This window comes from Polyodon spathula, chromosome 4 (assembly GCF_017654505.1).
Source record: "Polyodon spathula isolate WHYD16114869_AA chromosome 4, ASM1765450v1, whole genome shotgun sequence".
Classification (NCBI taxonomy): domain Eukaryota; kingdom Metazoa; phylum Chordata; class Actinopteri; order Acipenseriformes; family Polyodontidae; genus Polyodon; species Polyodon spathula.
In genome coordinates this window covers 96,187,996-96,210,789 of record NC_054537.1, presented here as the reverse complement: position 1 = coordinate 96,210,789, position 22,794 = coordinate 96,187,996, and the positions used below count along the sequence as shown (strand labels likewise).

At 37.0% G+C, this 22,794-nt stretch overlaps 1 protein-coding gene across 2 annotated transcripts in view; it reads right to left on the bottom strand.

The window, feature by feature from the left end:
- The window catches only part of LOC121315187 (protein FAM135B-like), a 110,607-nt gene that overhangs the window by 49,343 nt on the left and 38,470 nt on the right, over positions 1 to 22,794 (bottom strand). For both annotated transcript variants that reach the window (XM_041249236.1, XM_041249237.1), the window contains exons 2-4: positions 18,328 to 18,424; positions 9,783 to 9,862; positions 2,741 to 2,895 (exon numbers count right to left, since the gene is read on the bottom strand). In XM_041249236.1, the coding sequence (XP_041105170.1) occupies positions 2,741 to 2,895; positions 9,783 to 9,862; positions 18,328 to 18,404 (312 nt within the window). In that variant the 5' untranslated portion in view covers positions 18,405 to 18,424. The remainder of the gene's footprint in view (positions 1 to 2,740; positions 2,896 to 9,782; positions 9,863 to 18,327; positions 18,425 to 22,794) is intronic.

Sequence of the window (22,794 nt, the reverse complement as noted above, 5' to 3'; positions counted from 1 at the left end):
ACACTCGCCACTTCAAACATCATTTCAGCTCTGCTCACTGCAGATTCACTGACACTCGCCACTTCAAACATCATTTCAGCTCTGCTCACTGCAGTTTCACTGACACTCTCCACTTCAAACATCATTTCAGCTCTGCTCACTGCAGATTCACTGACAGTCTCCACTTCAAACATCATTTCAGCTCTGCTCACTGCAGATTCACTGACACTCGCCACTTCAAACATCATTTCAGCTCTGCTCACTGCAGATTCACTGACACTCGCCACTTCAAACATCATTTCAGCTCTGCTCACTGCAGATTCACTCACTCACCACTTCAAACATCATTTCAGCTCTGCTCACTGCAGATTCACTGACACTCTCCACTTCAAACATCATTTCAGCTCTGCTCACTGCAGTTTCACTGACACCACTTCAAACATCATCTCAGCTCTGCTCACTGCAGATTCACTGACACTCGCCACTTCAAACATCATTTCAGCTCTGCTCACTGCAGATTCATTGACACTCGCCACTTCAAACATCATTTCAGCTCTGCACACTGCAGATTCACTGACACTCGCCACTTCAAACATCATTTCAGCTCTGCACACTGCAGTTTCACTAACACTCGCCACTTCAAACATCATTTCGGCTCTGCTCACTGCAGATTCACTAACACTCGCCACTTCAAACATCATTTCGGCTCTGCTCACTGCAGATTCACTGACACTCGCCACTTCAAACATCATTTCAGCTCTGCTCACTGCAGATTCACTGACACTCGCCACTTCAAACATCATTTCAGCTCTGCTCACTGCAGTTTCACTGACACTCGCCACTTCAAACATCATTTCAGCTCTGCTCACTGCAGTTTCACTGACACTCGCCACTTCAAACATCATTTCAGCTCTGCTCACTGCAGTTTCACTGACACTAACCACTTCAAACATCATTTCAGCTCTGCACACTGCAGTTTCACTGACACTCGCCACTTCAAACATCATTTCAGCTCTGCTCACTGCAGTTTCACTGACACTCGCCACTTCAAACATCATTTCAGCTCTGCACACTGCAGTTTCACTGACACGCTCCACTTCAAACATCATTTCTCCGGTTCTATAAGTCCTAGAGTGATCGTCAGCGGCTCATTTGAAAGGTAATAACGTGGAATAATTAGCTGTCATTTATGTATTTATTTAAAAATGTATATTCTTTAAATATATATATTGTTTTACAAAAATGTAGTCATATATGTATCTGAATATCACTGTGCTGTTTCAATTATTTATTGCTAGGGCTTATTACTTTGATTAAAAAGAAAACATTGAGCAATTGAATTCATTTCATTTGGGCTGCCAGATCTCTCTTGGAAAGTCCAGACTCATCAGTGTTGTAGGGAAGCTCCTCCCTGTCAAGGTTAATCAATTCATGTACTGTATGGTTTGGATAAGTAAGACACTTTGACTGCATTTTGGAGTCATGCCCATAGAAGTTCTTTTAACATAATCGATCAATCTAGAAGTTGTATAAATAAACACTGCCACTTTCAAGGAAAACCTGAGCATTGGAAAAAAATAAATAAATACTGATCCATCATTCAGATAAATAACTGCTTGTACTTAAGGGATTTGACCTGACCCACACAAAACAAACCAGTCATAAACACTAATAGAAGTCCCATGCACCAACTTGCATCTTTGCTGGAATAGCCCCAGTTCACAAAGAGATTATACAACAGTCCTGAGTTTCTCAAACCAAAACCAAACCAAAACTGTCATTTGCATAAAATTCCAAACCAAACCAATGAAAATAGAACAACTAACCAAAACCAAAACCTTTTTTTTTTTTTGTTTTTGTGCAAAAGCATTTACAGTTTCAGCACTAGACCAGTAGACATTTACGTGAGCTCATCAAACACTTTGCTGCATGTAGACGGTTCATATTAATATGGTAACATAAATCAAATGTTATCACAAGACTTACCTGATTGACTGTGACAACCCTCAGTTCAGTTTGCTGATGGCAGGCACTGCAGGCATGCGCACACACTTAGCCTGCGCACCCTCACTGTGGGGCTAATCAGCCTACATCACTTAAAACAGTGTGCTAAAAACAATGCACCCTAAGAAGCGAAAAGCTGAAGTTGGAAGTTTTTGGGTCTGCTGCGTCTCTTACATTATTCTGTGTAATAAATACAATGCTAAACTGACTAAAACAACCATATGCAATCTGCAAAAGTACTAATAGAAAAGGCATGTACTGAAGTTCATTTCATTTGTCTGATTACTTTGTTGTTGCTTTCTATCGCATATTGATTGAATTCAAATGCAAGGGCCTTATCCAGAGTCTATATCAATCACATGAGCTGACGTGGTTTGTCACTTACAAGCGACAGTGGCGACAATGAGGTTACAATTAAAATAATTGAATGTCAATTAATAGAAAATTGTATTATTTCTAGTGATGCAATAACACTGTGTTTAGCACATTTGTCACAGATAGAAAAAAAAAAAAACATGTGTATAATAAAGGTATGTCCCATTTCTTTGACTGCCGGTTAGTTTTTCAGATTTAAAATTTCCTTTTGGTTTTACTAAAAAACAATTCAACGTCAAAAACAGCTGAAAGAGTTAATAAAAAAACAAACCGATCATAACCAACTTGCATCCCTATTTGCATATCTTATAAAATTGCAAACTGAATATGCTAATGTGCATCTCCTGCCAGGGAAAGCTATAGCAGGTAATGTATTTCTTACCTTTTCTCCATCCAGGAGCAGGTGAACCCTGAAGTTCAAGGGATCATTGACGACGATCTCTTCATTCCTGTACAGGATCTGGAATACCCTGCTGAACACTGTATTGTCATGAACACAGGCAGCAGCAGTGGAGCTGGAGTCCCCTGCAGATTCCTCTGCAAAAGAAACAAACAGAAACAAAATAAAAGTTTCCACTGAGCACTGACAAAACACTCCACCAAACAATGTGGCACAATGGCAGTCTCTGCTTGAGGGGTCAAGGACTGAATGGTCAGATCAAGAATTTTAGATTGATACAGCATGCAGTATATTTATAATATAGTAGATTAAAGTATAAAATCAACTATTCATCTATTTTATTTATAAGCATCTGCATCTTTTAAAACATTATTTTGTTTTATTTGTTCTAGGATAGCTAACCAAAGTATCTGTGTTAGAGTATCTTTGCAGCGATTCAGACCAGTTACAAGGTTGCAGGCATTCGTAGATGATGCTCTTATAGTTTATTGAGCCTGCATCATCAAGGCAGACGCTGAGTTTGTTCAAATAGGATCTGGAGGAAATCAAAGACAGCCTTGACTCACAATAGAGTGGTTAAAGGGGTTTATGGATCATAAGTGAAATAATTATCTGTACATAATCTGTACTATTAGTTATTCACTTTACTATCTGTAATCCTATGTGGAAGGGGCAGATCAATACAGAGCATCCAGGATTCCCTTAGCAACGGATTGCACATTACATTATGGGACCAGCTTAATAGACAAGTAGAAAGAAAAGGGAAGCCATACAGTAATAAGTATCGTCAGTGGAGAAAACATGTAATTTCAACACACTGTCATTGTCACCACAGGCAAGACTGTTTGTGAGGTCTGAATATTTTGACTAGAGTAAAGTAATGGTATGCTGATGTTCTAAATTTCACAGTAGCGGTATAATGGTTAATATCTATAATAGGGCTGTGTTAGAAGGTTTAAAGGTTTGTTCACTAGCCAGGAATTCAAAGGTAGTTTTAAACCTTCAAAGGTTCATCCAATTATATTCACAGACTGTATAGTTTTTTTTTTTTTTTTCTGTTAACAGAAACCTTTTGACAATGTGTAAATACTATAAATCACACACTAGATGTCACTCACATGCAAAATTTGACCTTTTGATTTGTACAATGCAAAAGTTGTATTTAAATCCACTACCACTGCGCCGCCACTGCCGTGTACAGAGCAGGGTATAGTATCCAAAGCACTGGGGCGGTACCTATAGAGGTTGTAATGCTTCAGTAAAATATGTACTTAATACCTCGTGCACAAGACAGTATAAGAGAAGTGATATTTGAACAGAGCACCATCCGCCCCTTCCCCTCCAGCTCGTGTATCTAGAGGCAGAACTTTCATTTCTTCATTCTCCATCTCGACAGCAAAGCGTTGTATAGCGTAAGCTGTATTGAAAGAAATGTCTCTCAACCACTTTGCTGTTTATTGTTAAATGCTCAGACGATTCAATGCAAACTGTATCAGACCGTTATTAAAAATGTAATAATGTTGGGTTTTAGAACTAAAAATTGAGGTAATGTTGCAGCGGGGTCATGAACAAGGTCAAGTTCAATTCCCACTAACATCTTTTGTTTTTAACTCAGATTAAGCAGCAGTAAATATATAAAATGTGGCATTTCAAAATCACACAAGCCTGATTTAACTTTAGTGAAAACGTTGGCTACAATTTTTTCCATTAAAAAACGTGTAACTTAGTTGTTCTTTGCTGATATTAAAGTTCAGCTTTCACACTGAACCGTGTGTATTTACCAGGTACGTTAAGCATGTTACATCCCTGAATGACTAAAAAATGTAGAATTAAATGCTGATTGATAAAGGGCAACCCGATATTTACCAGTGTAGCTCACGATATTGAAATCTCGTAGATGTCAATATATCATCGACTCCATTGGTCTGGGGCAGGTAAATTTCACATACTTGGTGCATCCATTTTTATTTATGTATTTATTTATTTTGATGCCTAAGCATGCAGGAAGTGGCATTGCTGTCGGCACAGCGGAACACCACTGTACGCTTGCTAACGTACGAGCAGTGTGTGGTTGATCTGCACTGTCTGTAATACTGCCATGAATCGACTGTGTGAGGGCTGGGATTTAGTGTTTCAACCAATTAGCAATGTGAGGATGGGTGGTTATTGTTTCAGCCTATCAGCACCAAGCATTGCCGTGCTATAGAGAGCATTTACTTTCCGAAAGTCTCATAGCGAGCTGGTTTCGCTGTGATTACTGACCTCAGCAATGTCTGATGACAAAACGTGAAAAGCATTCTCTAGCAGCCAGCACTACATTTAAAACAAAGCCGAGCAAGGAATATTTAACTGTTAACATACACATGTCAATAAATCTATCAATTAAAAAAAGCCATATTATAACATGCTGTACATGTTATTGTTTGTTTGTTTAGCTCTTCCCTTTAATAAGCTGCATGTTGGAATGATAGGTGCTGTACAGCATTGTGCAGATATGCCACTAGAACCAACGCCATTTGGTGATACTTGTGCTTGTATGTAATAATGGTCAGTTAGTAAATATCCTATATTTTATGCTATATTTCATATTTCATGCAATTGGGCTTAGAATCTTAATACTCAAGACTAACTTGCATAAAGCATCCACATCCAAATTTACAAAGTTTTCAATGTGTTTGTGTATTTGATACTTCACCAGATGACCTTTACCTCATACTGGCTGTTGTTTTGTTTTATATATATATATATATATATATATATATATATATATATATATATATATATATATAGTATATAATATATATATATATATATATTATAGACAAATTTTTGGTACTACAAATGATATGTATATGTATTATGTATAAACAGGAATGTACAGCATGCTGAAATTTGGGCTCAACGAGCCGTGATAATTAAAACATATTTTGCTGTATTAAAATCATAATATAGAAAAAGACAGGTAACAGACCAATTGTTCATTACACACATCCTTCAATTAAAAAAATAAATAATAATGTGTTGCAAATGGTAGAGTTAGCTTAGTATAAGCGACATTGTTTCCATAACATTTTTATACGTGTTCTCAACAGTGTGTGATAGACACCTATTTCAATGTGACATTCAGACCACAATAATATACAGCACACGATGCAATAAGGTCCCTGCATGAGAACATGTGACTGGATCTGAGATTTGAAATGTATGGTTTGTCTGCTCTTAATTTAATCAAAATTAGTATAATATGTGACATTGTGCTGTGCTGCTCCTTCTCAAAGGCATCTTTTGTTATTAATTCAATGAAGGCTATAAGGAAGTGGGGCTTATTATTAGACAAACCAGTTTTGGTGGTCGAAAACAGAGGCATATTATTTTAATTTGTAAATAAAATTAAAAAATGTACATACAAAAATGATGACTAATTCCAGTGGGTCAACCAGTACAAATATGTTAATTATTATTATTATTATTTTTAAGTGCATAATATTTTCTATCTAATTGCACATAAAAATAGCCACTTCAAATAAATCTCCACGTCTCGGTGAAGTACTATATATTTGCTCAGAACAAGCCACAGGGAAAAGCATAGTGGTAGTCTGGAATTGTGAGGGTCTGGAACCAACTCCCGAGTAACGTTGTTGAAGCTCACAAACTCGGATCCTCAATAAGCTACTAACAACCAAACGAGCAAGATGGGCCGAATGGCCTCCTCTTGTTTGTAAACTTTCTTATGTTCATGTGTTCTAATATGAATGGTTAAAAATGCTGAGGGTTAAGATCACTGAATGAATGAGTGGAGTGTCAACCACATAGTTGTATATTGTCACAGCTGCTTCATTGTTCATTAAGCATGTGATTTGCACATATGAGTGTCAACAGAACCTACTCGTGGCTTCTTCTGTGCCACTACCAATATTCATGATATTTCCAAGTTATTTCCAGAAATCTGCAGTAACAATAATCACCGTATTTGCTAATGGGGGGGGGGGGGGTGAAAGTAATTTCAACGTCGATGGGAAGCAATGGAAGAAATGTGCTCTTCACAGCATTGGATTTACAAACATGTCTTAGCAAACCATAATCAATGACTTACCCATTTAGAACTAAACATGTTCTATGGGTTTTGTTTTATAAACATGTGTTGTATAACAGGAATGTGTGATTTTCTGATATGCTGTCATTCCTGAGATGACTGAAACTGACTTGCAGCATTCTGTATACATACAGTATATCTATTTAGTTCCAATTGAGCCCATTCACTTGGCCCTCATGGCACCAATGACCCACTGATTTCAGCAAAGTATGGCATTAGTCATTCTTCAGTCATTGCAAGCTATATCCCATCACTACTACAAAATGGCCTGATCAGCAACATCAAGGACCTGGTGTTCATGCGATCTAGGGTTGGTAATGTAAAACAGAAGCGACACATCTCATGAGTGTGTTTTAAATACAACAGCCAAGCTGGCAAAGGAACTAGTCACATGATAAAACGGTGGTCTTGTAAAATGATAGGCAATAAGAGGCCAGTGCAGGACTCTGCTGTTCCCTCAAAATAAAAAAAAACCACACCTCAGCCCTGCTAAACCACTCAGGTTACACTGCTTCCAATGTAAATACCTGAGAATCTGTAAATATTCCAAATGGATTATACATTATACTTTCCACTCGCTGGCATAATTCCTAGTCTCAAAGCTGGTTTCATCTGGAAAGGACGACTGTTTTGAGAAACATCAAAGGAAAGCGTGCATACTGTAAGGCATTGCACTATGCTGCTAATTATCATAATCATGATGGAAATTATACATGCGCCATACCTTGCAATGTTTTGTACAAAGAAAACAGACATCTATAATTACTTCATACAACACTGTGGTTTACATTTTTCTTTTTTTGCAAAGCCATCAAAAAAGAAAACAAATGTCTCAACAGTAAATAACATTTAAAATAACAATAATAATAACAATAACAACAACAACAACAGAATAATAATAATAATAATAATAATAATAATAATAATAATAATAATAATAAATAATAATAATCACAGCAGCATAATTATGTTTTCGATTAATTTTAAATTTTAAATTCTAAATTTGTAATACTAATATGTTTTTTTATTGCACCCAATGTTGCACGCATATACAGTATATATGTGTGTAAGACAGCCTCATGGCTTTAACACCAGGGGAATTAAAATTGGACGAACTAAAAGGCTCATAGCTGTATTGCAACACATGCTAGTTTATATAAACAACAATTATATCTGGTTAATATTTCAGTCTTGGGACCACTGTGACACGTACGTGAGACTGCTGTGCAACATTCTCCGATCTGCACATTTGTTTGTCAGGGAGCCTGAGGCCCAGAGGCACAGGATTAGGCTCAAACTTTCTGCTAATTCACATTCTCAGGGTTTTACTCCTCAACTGGCAAGGCAGCAGAGGTACTGTAGGTGGGTTGAGATCTGCATTTATAAAACTCCATTATTTGTATTCTAAACACTGACATACATATTTGGGTTGTGTCTTATGCAAAATCTGTTTACGACTGTAATTAATAAAAGATTTGAGCTGTTTTTTAAAGCTACAAATACAGCAGTCATCACTATTAAAACCTTTTTTTTTAGCTGGGATCAGACCAGATATATTCGTCTGGATTCAGACAGTAAAGGGGTTATACTTTCAGTTATCATTTTATTTATGACATGCATGGCTTAACACCTTCTTCAGAAGGTTACAAACATCACAGCTGGCAAGCATCTGCTTGTTTAAATCTTGTTCACTGTCTGTGATAATAAAACAGTGCCAGCAAAACACGGATGTGCAGATAAAGTCAGGTCAAAAGAATCTGCTTTGGCAAAGGTGTTTATTTTCATTGCTAGGAAACTAGAACACCAGATTGTTATCTGTGCTTCTTTTTTAAATGTTTTATTGTGTAGTTTTTTGGGGGTTTTTTTTCTGTATACAGTATGTACAGTATGAGCTCATCCTTGAGGAAAGCTGGATGAAATAGGAGAATTAATAACTTTACAGACTGCAAAAGTTCCCCATTGTTCTCTCCAGATCAGCACTTCCCCTTATAAGGATGCAGTTAGGAGAAATAACTCCAGTGTTTTCCCCTTATGAAAGCAGCAGGCTCCTCTGGGCAGAACAAGCCAGAAGATGTGTGTACAGTATGTTACATTGGACAGAAACTGTGTACCCCTATAGCAGAGAATGACCACTCTAGAAATATCACACTTTCTGTGTTATGAAGGGACAAGTAATGTTATTTACCCTTACCTGTAATGTTATTTACCATTACCTGTAATGTCATTTACCCTTCCCTGTAATGTTATCTACCCTTCCCTGTAATGTTATTTACCCTTACCTGTAATGTTATTTACCATTACCTGTAATGTCATTTACCCTTCCCTGTAATGTTATCTACCCTTCCCTGTAATGTTATTTACCGTTACCTGTAATGCTATGTATCATTACTTGTATTTATTTACCATTCCCTGTGATGTTATTTACTCTTACCTGTGATGTTATCTACCCTTCCCTGTAATGCTATGTATCATTACTTGTATTGTTATTTACCATTCCCTGTAATGTTATTTACCGTTACCTGTAATGCTATGTATCATTACTTGTATTGTTATTTACCCTTCCCTGTAATGTTATTTACCCTTCCCTGTAATGTTATTTACCCTTCCCTGTAATGTTATTTACCGTTACTGTAATGTATTTATCATTACCTGTATTGTTATTTACCCTTCCCTGTAATGTTATTTACCCTTCCCTGTAATGTTATTTACCCTTCCCTGTAATGCTATGTATCATTACTTGTATTTATTTACCATTCCCTGTGATGTTATTTACTCTTACCTGTGATGTTATCTACCCTTCCCTGTAATGCTATGTATCATTACTTGTATTGTTATTTACCATTCCCTGTAATGTTATTTACCGTTACCTGTAATGCTATTTATCATTACTTGTATTTATTTACCATTCCCTGTGATGTTATTTACTCTTACCTGTGGCTGTTGATGTTGTCGCTATCAGACGGTGTGGGATACGAGATGATATTTTCAAAGCAGCTCTCACCTGGTAGTACCTATGGAAATAAAGTATAATACCATCATATATTTAGATGAGCTTCCAATATACTTTCCTGATAATCTTTGCAATGCATATGGGTAATCACTTTGCAAAATTGTTTTCTATATGCATGCAAAAGCCACCAACCCCTCTCTGTGACACTGAATGTGTTCTTTATACATTGAACATATTCAGGCTGAAATATGTATTTACAAAATTATTCATTACATTGTTGCAGTTTTTATATGCTTTTTTAGTTAAAAAGAAAATGGATTTTGCTACTTTAAGGTTTCCTTTTTATTGAACTACAAGAGGAGACACTCATTTTGCCAGGAGGGACTATAATTTATTCACAACCAAAGAACGTAAAACACAGTTGTGATCACACATTGTCATCACTTTGGCTGGATGCTAGAACACACTGCTAACAAGTAATTCATCGCTACACTTACAAAGTATATGCAACTTTTTTCTTTAAATCACAAAATTTTTCCTCATTTAGAAGACATTGTATACTCCTGTACTTGCAGGTTTTTGTCATTATCGATACAGCATGAAAGTTAAAAGTTTTAACTTTTAAAAAAGTATTACTTTCTATAGATCTGCATAAAAGATGTTGCAGTCAATATGAAAACTATCCATCTTTACCACTGTTTAATCAGTACATTCAATGAAGGTGGATCCGCTGCGTGTTGTAACTGCAGGTGGAAGCGCACCAGGTCTTTAACTACTCTGGCTTGAGAGCCATGGCTGGTTTGTACAGTAGCTGAGAGCCGGTGCTGAATCCTCTGCCTGTATTATTAGTTCGCCTCGCTCTTTCGATCTCTCCTAAGTCTGCGAAGGAACCTTACACACACCATCCTGGTTCCCAGCTCTGTCACTCAGTAAAGAAAGCCCTATCACTGTCTCGGTCAGCTGGTTTGTACAGTAGCTGAGAGCCGGTGCTGAATCTTCTACCTGTATTATTGGTTTGCCTCGCTCAACCCTGTCGACCGCTCCTGAGTCTGCGTAGGAACCTTCCACACACCATGCTGGTTCCCAGCTCTGTCAGCTCTGCCACTGTCTCGGTCAGCTGGTAATAGTTTAATATTTGCAAAGCAAACATACATCGAAGACAAATGGTAGGCACAAGTTTGTTAGATTGAACAAGCTGGATGAATACATGTTTTTTAATTACTCTACGCATTAGCACATCAAGACAATTATTAAGAAGAGGAAGGTGTATGGTGCCACCAAGACCCTGCCTAGATCACACTGTCCCTCCAAACTGGATGATGAGCAAGAAGGAGACTGATCAAAGTGGCTACCAAGAGGCCAATGGCAACTTTGCAAGAGCTACAGGCTTTTATGAACAAGACTGGTCAAAGTGTGTATGTGACAACAATATCCGAAGCACTCCACAAATCTGGCCTTTATGGTAGGGTGGCAAGAAGGAAGCCATTGCTTAAGAAAGCCCACCTTTAATCCCGTTTGAAGTATGCAAAAAAAAAAACACTCAGGAGATTCTGTAGCCATATAGCAAAACGTTTTGTGGTCTGACGAAACTAAAATTGAACTTTTTGGCCTAAATACAAAGCGTTATGTTTAGCGCAAACCCAACACAGCGCATCAACCAAAAAAAGACCATCCCTATTGTGAAGCATTGTAGTGGCAGCATCATGTTATGGGGATGTTTCTCATCGACAGGGACTAGGGCACTTGTCAGGATAGAAGGGAAAATGAATGGAGCAAAGTACAGAGAAGTCCTTGAGGAAAATCTGCTGCCCTCTGCAAGAAAGCTGAAACTGGGATGGAAGTTCACCTTTCAGAATGACAATGACCCAAAGCACACAGCCAAAGCTACACTGGAGTGGCTAAGGAGCAAAAAGGTAAATGTCCTTGAGTGGCCCAGTCAGAGCCTCGACCTAAATCCAATCGAAAATTTGTGGCATGACTTGAAGATTGCTGTCCATCAACGGTCTCCAAGGAACTTGACAGAGCTTGAACAGTTTTGTAATGAAGAATGGTCAAATATTGCCAAATCTAGGTGTGCAAAGTTGGTATAGACCTATCCCAACAGACTTACAGCTGTAATTGTTGACAAAGGTGCTTCCACCAAGTACTAACTCAGGGGGGCGGAGACTTATCCAATTATGACCTTTCAGTTTTGTATTTTTAATATATAATTGTTTTCTCAATAAAAAACTTTTTCCCTTAACAGTGTGGGGTATGGTGTGTAGATAAGTGGAATTGAAATGCATGAAACTCTGAGGCACTGACACAACAAAATGTGAAAAAAGTTCAAGGGGGTGTAGACTTTCTATAGGCACTATATATATATATATATATATATATATATATATATATATATATATATATATATATATATATATATATATATATATATATTATATATTTTTTTTTTTTTTTTTTTTAAATCACTTTAGGCTACATTTATTCTCTAACCTTACATATCAAAACAAGGTTTAGGGTTTCATTTAGAAGATCAAATCTGAGTAAAGGTAGCATTTTAGTGAGCCACAAACCAGATGCTTGTTCTTAATTTTCAGCTGAAGCAGCTTTACTGAAGATATATTTTGGTAAAAAAAACGACACATTTTTTAAAAGATGCCCCTCCAGAAACTCATTTTCTGAATTGAAAGATAAATTAATCTCACTGTTCTATATTATTACATACAGCATGGTCCATGCTCTCACACCTTTTGGACCAAAGAGAGCAGATCTACCAGCATCATGAATCAGAAACTGCAGACCCCTGTAAGACAGCTACTGTTGCAAGGCAGAAGAAGAGAAAAACAAATTGTTTGGTAAGGCTATATAATGTGTGTGTGTGTGTGTGTGTGTGTGTGTGTGTGTGTGTGTGTGTGTGTGTGTGTGTGTGTGTGTGTGTGTGTGTGTGGTTAAGCAGGATAGAAGTCATTAAGGGTATAAATAAATACAGTACCTGTTTGTGAAATTGCTAAACTATAGCTTTGGGATAAAAAGAATGTACAATAATGGGGCAAAGAAAAGCCAAAAAAGCAATCCCGATTGGAAAGTGCACTCTTTCTCTTTCTTGATTTTGTAACATTCCAGATCACACGGGAAGACTTCACCTATCTTGATCATTGGACCACATTCTACAACGTGGACTATCTTTATAGACGGGATGGACTGCATTTAAATAACAAGCTCGGAGAAAAGATCTTCAAGCAGGTTCAGAAGCATTTAAACTAGAAAGGAAGGGGGTAGAAATCAACAAAAAAACAGAAGGGAGACCGCATCAAAACAAGAACAACAACTCAGGTAAGACAACCACTAAATGTATTTATCTAAATGCTAGAAGTATCAGAAACTAACTAACTAGCTACTGCACTAACAAGTAACTATGATGTGATAGGTGTTACTGAAACTTGGTTGTCTGAGAGTGATGGGGACGAATATAATATTTGTGGGTATACACTGTATAGGAAAGACAGGCAGGACAGAAGAGGAGGAGGGGTAGCGCTATACATAAGAAACAGTCTTGAAGCCCAGGTGTTAAACCTGGACAAAGAAAATAAAACCGAATCAATATGGGTCAGAATAACAGACAAAAATTCAAAGGGCATAATAATAGGAGCATGCTATAGACCGCCAGATTCAGACGGTGAGCACAATAATCTCTTATACAATGACAATAGAAATGCGTGTAGCAAAGGAGAAGCCATACTAATGGGGGATTTCAACTTCCCCCAAATAAAATGGGAAAACCCGGTGGGTAGCACGAAGGATGAAATAGAAATGGTGGAAATGACAAATGACTGCTTCTTAACACAATTTGTCAAGGCACCGACTAGAGGGGAGGCATGCCTTGATTTAGTCTTTTCAAATAACGAAGATAGAATAACTAAAACAGAGGTCAGAGAACCACTGGCAAACTCAGACCACAACATGGTCTCATTTGAAGTGTTTTTTAAATCCCCAAAAGTAATCACTAAAGCTAAGGTTTGCAATTTTAGAAAAGCAAACTATGAAGGTATGAAACAGAGACTTACAGAAGTAGATTGGAGTAAAATAGAGAAAACACCCACAGAAGAAGGATGGTTGTTCTTCAAAAATGTAGTACTAGAGGCACAAAACAGTTGCATCCCTAAAGTAGACAAATCTAAATGTAAAAATAAATTGCCAAAATAGTTTAATAGATCAATTAAAAAAAATATTCAGCGAAAAAAGGCACTTTATAGAGCATTAAAAAAGGACCAAAAAGAAAGTACGCAGAAAGAGTACACAGAACTGCAAACGCAAGTCAAAAAGGAAGTTAGAAAGGCCAAGAGAGAAATAGAAATGAACATTGCTAAGGGAGCTAAAACCAATTCCAAAATGTTTTTCCAATATTACAACAGCAAGCGAACATTCAAAGAGGAGATTAAATGTTTAAGAGATACAAATGGCAAAATCGTAGATGAAGAAAAAAAATAGCAAATATATTAAATGATTACTTTTCACAAGTTTTTACAAAGGAAGATACTGACAACATGCCCCACATGTCATCCAGTTCCTATCCAGTTTTAAAGAACTTTAGCATAACTGAGGCAGAAGTGTTAAAGGGAGTAGGAGCTCTTAAAATAAACAAATCCCCTGGGCCGCATGAGATCCTCCCAGTAGTACTCAAAGAAATGAAAGAAGTAATTTACAAACCGCTAACCAAGATCATGCAGCAGTCTCTTGACACAGGGGTGGTACCGACAGACTGGAAAATTGCAAACGTAATACCGATCCACAAAAAGGGAAACAAAACTGAACCAGGTAACTACAGACCAGTAAGCCTGACTTCTATTATATGCAAACTTATGGAAACTATAATAAGATCCAAAATGGAAAATTACCTATATGGTAACAGGGTCCTGGGAGACAGTCAACATTGTTTTAGGAAAGGGAGATCGTGTCTAACTAACTTGCTTGATTTTTTTGAGGATGCAACATCGATAATGGATAATTGCAAAGCATATGACATGGTTTATTTAGATTTCCAGAAAGCTTTTGACAAAGTCCCGCACAAAAGATTAATTCTCAAACTGAACGCAGTTGGGATTCAAGGAAACACATGTACATGGATTAGGGAGTGGTTAACATGTAGAAAACAGAAAGTACTGATTAGAGGAAAAACCTCAGAATGGAGTGTGGTAACCAGCGGTGTACCACAGGGATCAGTATTAGGTCCTCTGCTATTCCTAATCTACATTAATGATTTAGATTCTGGTATAGTAAGCAAACTTGTTAAATTTGCAGACGACACAAAAGTAGGAGGAGTGGCAAACACTGTTGCAGCAGCAAAGGTCATTCAAAATGATCTAGACAAGATTCAGAACTGGGCAGACACATGGCAAATGATATTTAATAGAGAAAAGTGTAAGGTACTGCACGCAGGAAATAAAAATGTACATTATCAATATCATATGGGAGATACTGAAATTGGAGAAGGAATCTATGAAAAAGACCTAGGAGTTTTTGTTGACTCAGAAATGTCTTCATCTAGACAATGTGGGGAAGCTATAAAAAAGGCTAACAAGATGCTCGGATACATTGTGAAAAGTGTTGAATTTAAATCAAGGGAAGTAATGTTAAAACTGTACAATGCACTAGTAAGACCTCATCTTGAATATTGTGTGCAGTTCTGGTCACCTCGCTATAAAAAAGATATTGCTGCTCTAGAAAGAGTGCAAAGAAGAGCGACCAGAATTATTCCTGGCTTAAAAGGCATGTCATATGCTGACAGGCTTAAAGAATTGAATCTATTCAGTCTTAAACAAAGAAGACCACGCAGCGACCTAATTCAAGCATTCAAAATTCTAAAAGATATTGACAATATTGACCCAGGGACTTTTTCAACCTGAAAAAAGAAACAAGGACCAGGGGTCACAAATGGAGTTCAGACAAAGGGGCATTCAGAACAGAAAATAGGAGGCACTGTTTTACACAGAGAATTGTGAGGGTCTGGAATCAACTCCCCAGTAATGTTGTTGAAGCTGACACAATGGGATTTTTTTTTTTAATAATTTTTAAAAAGTGATTATTTAGTGTGCCCTCTCTTTTTTTCTCTCCTCAATTTCAAACGTACAAGTATGTCCCCACAGCAGCTCCAGAGTGGTGTTCTCTGTTCTACAATCTCATTGAATCCAGTTTAATATGAACCTGTTTTAGTGCAACTGAATATCACATGAGTGAGTGTTTAAAGCTACGGATTATCATTACCCCTTTAACGTCAGTTTTCATTAAACTTCCCTCTTCGTCAGCTGCAGTATTGATTGAACCAAACTGAACTCTGCTTCTGCACAAACAAGTATGGTTGTAGCCATGGAAACTATTTTAATACTGCTGGACTGATAACAAAAACCATAAGCCATGAGCCAAAAAAATGTGTATTCGAGTTTTAGCATAAAAAAGAAAAAATCACAGGTAAGAACATTTTATGTTTCTATGGAAGATGGAGAAAAATACTGCATCCCCAAAAATGTATAAACCTGATTTTCTGTGGGAATCTTTTTTAAATGCACTTTTATTACTGTTAAGTGAGTCAATATAAATCACCCTAGCTTTGTTATCACAAAATAGTGTGGGTGTGTTTATTTAGATACCACCACTTTATATAACTGGTATAGACATCTCCTGACAGTTTATAAAACAACAACAAAATAAATGTTTGGAAAGTGCACAGAGCTGGTAAACTGTGCTCCTATAGAACATGGCTGCGTGTGTGGCCTGAGAGTGGAGAGGCAGAGAGCACCAGATAATTAGTAAATGTTGCCCATATACTGTATTCAGAGTTTATAACTAATTGAGGTTTGAGACAATACTCATTTTAGATATGCATCTTTTAAAAGCAGTTTTATTCTAATTTGAATGTGTCTGTTGGGAGCATTTAGGATAATGATTAATCTTACAGAAGGACGCCTGCAAAGATAAGAATGTAAAACACAATAACTCCATTCTTTAGCCATTACTCGTGATTTTACCCTCTGTATGCTTTCAGAAAACAAAGCAAGGTCTTGTCCACTGAGATCACATGTAAGCATGTACGTATCTGGATTGATTGGAAAGCTCTGGCTGCAAGGAAGGGATTTGCATAATTACCATGCTGTGTGAATACTGTGCGCCTTATTTTGAAACACATATTTGGAAAGGGCCTGTTTTAATCATATATCACAAAGCATGCTGGAGAAGCACATTACTTCTGCCTATACTTACTAACTCAGTCTTGGACTTCAAGCAACTGTATTACACCGCATATAGTGCAGCAGTGTAACTTTGTTAACGGTTAAAACCAAAGCAATTAACTGGAAACATGACTGCTTCAAACAATTGTCATGCCATTAAAATGTTGTATTCCTTTCAGAAAGATATGTGGTGAAATACCCATTATGTCAATATTGTTCTGTTTTTAGGATGGGTTGAAACAAACGGCATAAAGAAGTCAAATCGCAGGAGGCCCTGTGAAAATTTCTGATAATCCAGAATCCTTTGGTGCTCCCTCTGCATCTCTGACGTTAGTACAATATTGACCCTGAGGCTGAATGATTGCCTGTCAGGGTGTAATAAAACTGGACTTTGTTAGAAAGAACCACACAATGGAAGTAGAGACGGCCAGCACTATAACATGTAATGAAACCAAATAATACTGACTGGGCGAAATGGGTTGGAATATATGGTTTGTATTCGCTGCACCCTTCCACCTATAAAGAAGGTTTGCAATAACAGTTTGTTTGTTTTTTTTAACAGGGAAATCTAATCTATACTGGTAATGTATTTTTTTATTTTTTATTTTATGCAAGTTACTGTATTTACTGATCCTCTTCTAAAATGGCATGGTAATTAGTGTCAAAAGTAAGTTGTCTGCAATCTTAAATTAAATAATTGGAAAAAGCACCCGATGAGTAGAAAATAGCGGGGGGGGTGAAAAAAAGTTCTCAATTATAAAATAACAGATACAAAAGAAAAGAAATGCTGGCAGTTTACAATCACAGCTCGCATTTTATAGTAACACTTGGCAGCCAAACACTGTCATCATGTTGGAGAAATGAACACGATCCAATTGCCAAAACTGTATTTAATGCATACAAATAATTTACAGATATTTAAAAGATCATGTTTTCAACATGGGTCCCATCTGACCAAAATCAGCATGGGGTGTATGCATTACTAAATCAACCCCTTCACACATACAACACAACAAGGTTACACTTGTGTATGCTTTACTAAATCAACCCCATTCACACATACAACACAACAAGGTTACACTTGTGCATGCTTTACTAAATCAACCCCTTCACACATACAACACAACAAGGTTACACTTGTGTATGCTTTACTAAATCAACCCCTTCACACATACAACACAACAAGGTTACACTTGTGTATGCTTTACTAAATCAACCCCTTCACACATACAACACAACAAGGTTACACTTGTGTATGCTTTACTAAATCAACCCCTTCACACATACAACACAAGGTTACACTTACCCTCTTTGAAAAAGATCCACATTATAAAATTTGTGCAGCTCCACAGAAAACTCAATGGTTCCCTGTACTTCAGACATGATCTATTCCAGCTCATCACCTGAGGGACAAAAAGAAAAAAAAATGTTGTTCTAAATATAGAAAGGTACAATGGATCGTTTATTACAACGAGTCTCAGGAGTGCTATGGGTATGTGCAGAGAAAAATAATTCTTATTAAAATGTGGCAGCCTCACTTTAGCAGCATTTATTATTTAATGATATGATAACTGATAGACCAGCACCTGCAATTATCAAAAAAAAAAAAAGAAAATCCTCAAGACATGCTTGATTGATTTATGATGTATGGTGCTGAGCTGAAGTGTTTGTGCATTTTCTGTTTTATAGATTTTTTTTCATTAGGGTTTGCAGACTGTACTGAATAAGACCCTCTTGCTCTGAAAGCTAGAATGAATACTGCAAAAAGCATGTATTGTGCAAAAAAAAAAATCATCTTGAGTTGCAGCCTTTTGCTTGTTACAAATCAATACTGGAAACAAAAAAAAAAAAATCAGCAAATTAATTCAGTTCAAAATGTAGTTAGTAAAATGGTATCCTTAATGAGTAGGGTGCTATGCCTTGGTTGCACAGGGTCTGTCTTGAATTTAAACAGAAGGATTAGGCTACATCATGTAATTGGCACAACAGAGAAGAAGCATAGCAAAACTATGTAAGTGGCACAGATTTAACCTGGAAGCTGGAACAAACTAAATCCACAATGTTATGAGGTCCCAAGGCACCAAGATGCAACCCTATATTCAAACAGAAATGCTCCAATCACAACCTAGTAGCAATTGTGACATATAAGCAAATGATTCAGGACTTATAGAATTACATACTGCAGTGTAGTCACTGTGCACTCATTGCACATGTGCAGTAGCCAGACATCAGGAGAAACAGCAGTCTCTAATGTTTCAAAGTTGCAAACAGCACTGTCCTCCTGGAAATTGATTGAGAATAATTCAAAGGAAAAGTCTGAATAAACATTTACTTCTCTTGTATTTATTATACATAGTTTTATGTATTTTATGCAGTCAGTATCACACATGGATGGTGGATATTAGTGCATCTTCAACTGATTTTCTAGACTCCAAAAGCACAGGAGTATACTAGGTCAAATCCTCCTTAAAACTGTAAATTAATAAAAAAATTAAAAAAAAATAAAAGCAAAGAAGGAACAAAGCCATAACATTGATTTGTGCATTTTTGTGTGTGTATAAAGCAGGGGTTTCAACTACACCCACCTTCTAAAATAAAAAATAATAAATAAAAAACTTTGGCGTGTATTGTGCCTGTGTCAAGGTGTTCATATCAGTCAAGACAAGCTGTGTAGATATTTGTGTTGTCATCTACAATCAGTTTCTAAGTACAGAAATCCAACCAGAGGGGAACAACGTGCCTTATCAAGCTTGACCTGCTGCATGAGCAATTCAAATATGGAAAAGTTCCATGTCTCCAGGCTCGGTAACAAGCCTCTCAGCCTCTGGGATGTGAACTAACAACATTCTGATGTACAGCCAAGACAACAGCAAACAAATATACCAATCCTAAGCGTGCAAGAATCTCATCACAAACCAGAAGAGACTCACGCTAATATTATTGTTTGTGGGGTTTATTCACAAAAAGCAGACTACATGACCAAAACAATATCACATGTCTTCCTTGGTCCTCCAAGTCCCTGCAAGCATGATCTGTATTTTATGTCATTTGCCATATGGCAGTCAAATTAGTGTCTTATGCTAAAAACAACATACAGTGCTCCCCCTTTATAACGCTGTAGTCGGGAGTCATGTAAAAGACCATGCTATTTGTGTTCCGCCTTATAACGAGAATACTAGTGTTAGTGTAATGGCATTATGGGGCAAATGGGAGCCATGAGCGTACCGCCTTATAACCTGTGCGGCAGTATAAAGGGTCATCTTATAAAGAAGGAGCACTCTACGTAAATGGTGTTATTTTCAAGTAGCAAATGGGTTGCATGCAAATATTGCATGCACATGTTCACTGATATAAAGAATAGAAAATGTGTTTGACCACAAGGATCACTGTCAAGGTATTCCAGACAAACTGCCAGACTGTACATTGTCAGCCCTAGCAGGTTCATTAAATAATTTTCTTCAGAAGATCAATCTGGCAGGCCGTGGTACTGTCCCACCTTGACTACTCCAACTCTCTCCTGGCCAGCCTCCACGCCTCTGCTATCCGTCCGCTCCAGCTCATCCAAAACTCTGCTGCTCGCTTTTTCTTTTCCCTTCCTCATTTTTCCCATGCTACACCGCTGCTCCACTCTCTGCACCCGCATCCAATTCAAAACTGTTGTACTCTCCTTTCGCTGTCATGAACTTTCTGCTCCCTCCTATCTCCAGACTATCATTTCTCCCTACACCCCCTCTTGCCTCCTCCGCTACCACAGGCAGATTGGCTGTACTCCCCTCTGCTCCCCCGATTCCACAGCCCGCTCCTTCTCCAACCTCGCCCCTCAGTGGTGGAACAACCTACCCACGGATATCAGGACTGCTTAGTCCCTCAACACCTTCCCGCTCCTCCTCAAGACACACCTGTTCAGACAGCATCTGTAAACCTCACAACTCTCCACTATACTAGAATATATGGCACTCAATTGTACCTGCACTTGTATCAGCTTGTACTTGCACTAAACTGCTCCAAAACCTTGCCACATTCTACTACCGCTCTTAATTATAATGACTTACTGTATCTTGTATTTGACTTTACTGTTATAGGTATCCGTATTCATATTTTTTGTAATTGCTCTTATGTGAAATCGTTCTCATCCATTCATCATACTTACTGTGTGCTCTTACAGGACTTTACTAGTATAAGCAAATATTTTTTCTATAAGTTGACTTCTCTCAGACAAACTCGCCCTTATATGTATTTATTTACTGTATTCTTTATTTTGCTCTTATTTGACTTTGCTACTGATTTTATTGTACTCCATAACTGCTCTTATCTGTAATGTGACACTCTGTTCTGTACTGTGATATTTTGTAACAATTGTAAATCGCTCTGGACAAGGCCGTCTGCTAATAAATAAATAAAAATAACAACAAAAATAAAGAAGATGATACCGTGCACAGCTTTGGAAGACAGACATCATTCAACTTCCATAACACATCAGGCCCTTGTACTAGTTCTGCTATGGTAATGTGCAATATCATTCATTCTCATTTATTGGCAGGTATTTTTAGTAAGTTATGAAAATGTACAACATAAAGTCAGTTATATGGTGATCAAAAGTTATTGATAACTCGGGCCACTTTGGAATATTATAATATATATATATAAAATTATCACTCTATCTATATATATATACATATATATATACTATATTATATATATATATAGCTATATATCTCTATATATATATAATTTTTCTTTTTAGTTTTTCAAATTTAGTTTTATTTAGTTTTACAGTAACATTTTGTAAAAACAACTCAAATAGACGTCATATAATATATAGTATATATGGACAGACCTTCGTATACAGAATGGAAGTAATGTAGTTCACCGTCATGTCCTCATTGCATGTCAGGTAGTGAGGTAAATACAGTCCATCACTCTCATTAATGAGTGCCTATTTACAGTTAAATTACTGCACATGCATCTCTATATACTATATATTATATATTATCTATATATATATATTATATATATTATCTATATTATATCTCTATATAAGGGATGATAACATCCGACAGCATTATTAACGTGGTGTCGTCGATAATAAACGTTTTTTTTGCTATGCTTAACTCACAGCAATCTATCCTTTAAAAAAAACGATACGAATTGAATTTCAATCTCATTGCAGGGTTCCAGTATATAAGCGTGGGGTTTCTCAGTATTTAAACACTAAGCAAAGCAGATTCATTCTTTCAAATTCATTCAAAACTAAAACAGACTTGAATAAAGCAAATAATTAGTATACTAATACAAAATATAAGCAAACAAGCCATATTTTCTCCAAAAGGAATAAACAGATAATGCTTAACGACGGTATCTTTCGACTCCCATTCCAGCCAATGTTGCAGAATCTGCACACCATTATTCTGTCACCGTCAGCTGCATACACCCTCTTTTGCATGGTTGTTTAACTGTTATGCGCAGTTTAGGCTTTTTAGAAACAAATGTCTCTTCTCTTCCATTGCAAATTCAATTCCCAAACGACTCGCTCCAAATTATACATCAGCGTAAGCGCCGGTCAGAGCATCCGTTTCCCTTCACACCGTGTCTAGCGTGGTAACGGCTGAGCCTTGACAACTACGATTGCAAGTATTTATTTAAAGCATTTTTGTATAAACCTCTCAATTTAAAAATGTCATTCTATGTTTGCTTTATAATGATTTTCGTTCTATCTCGTTTTATATTTGTATTTTGTTATATTCCGTGCTATTTCGTAGTTGCAAATAACATG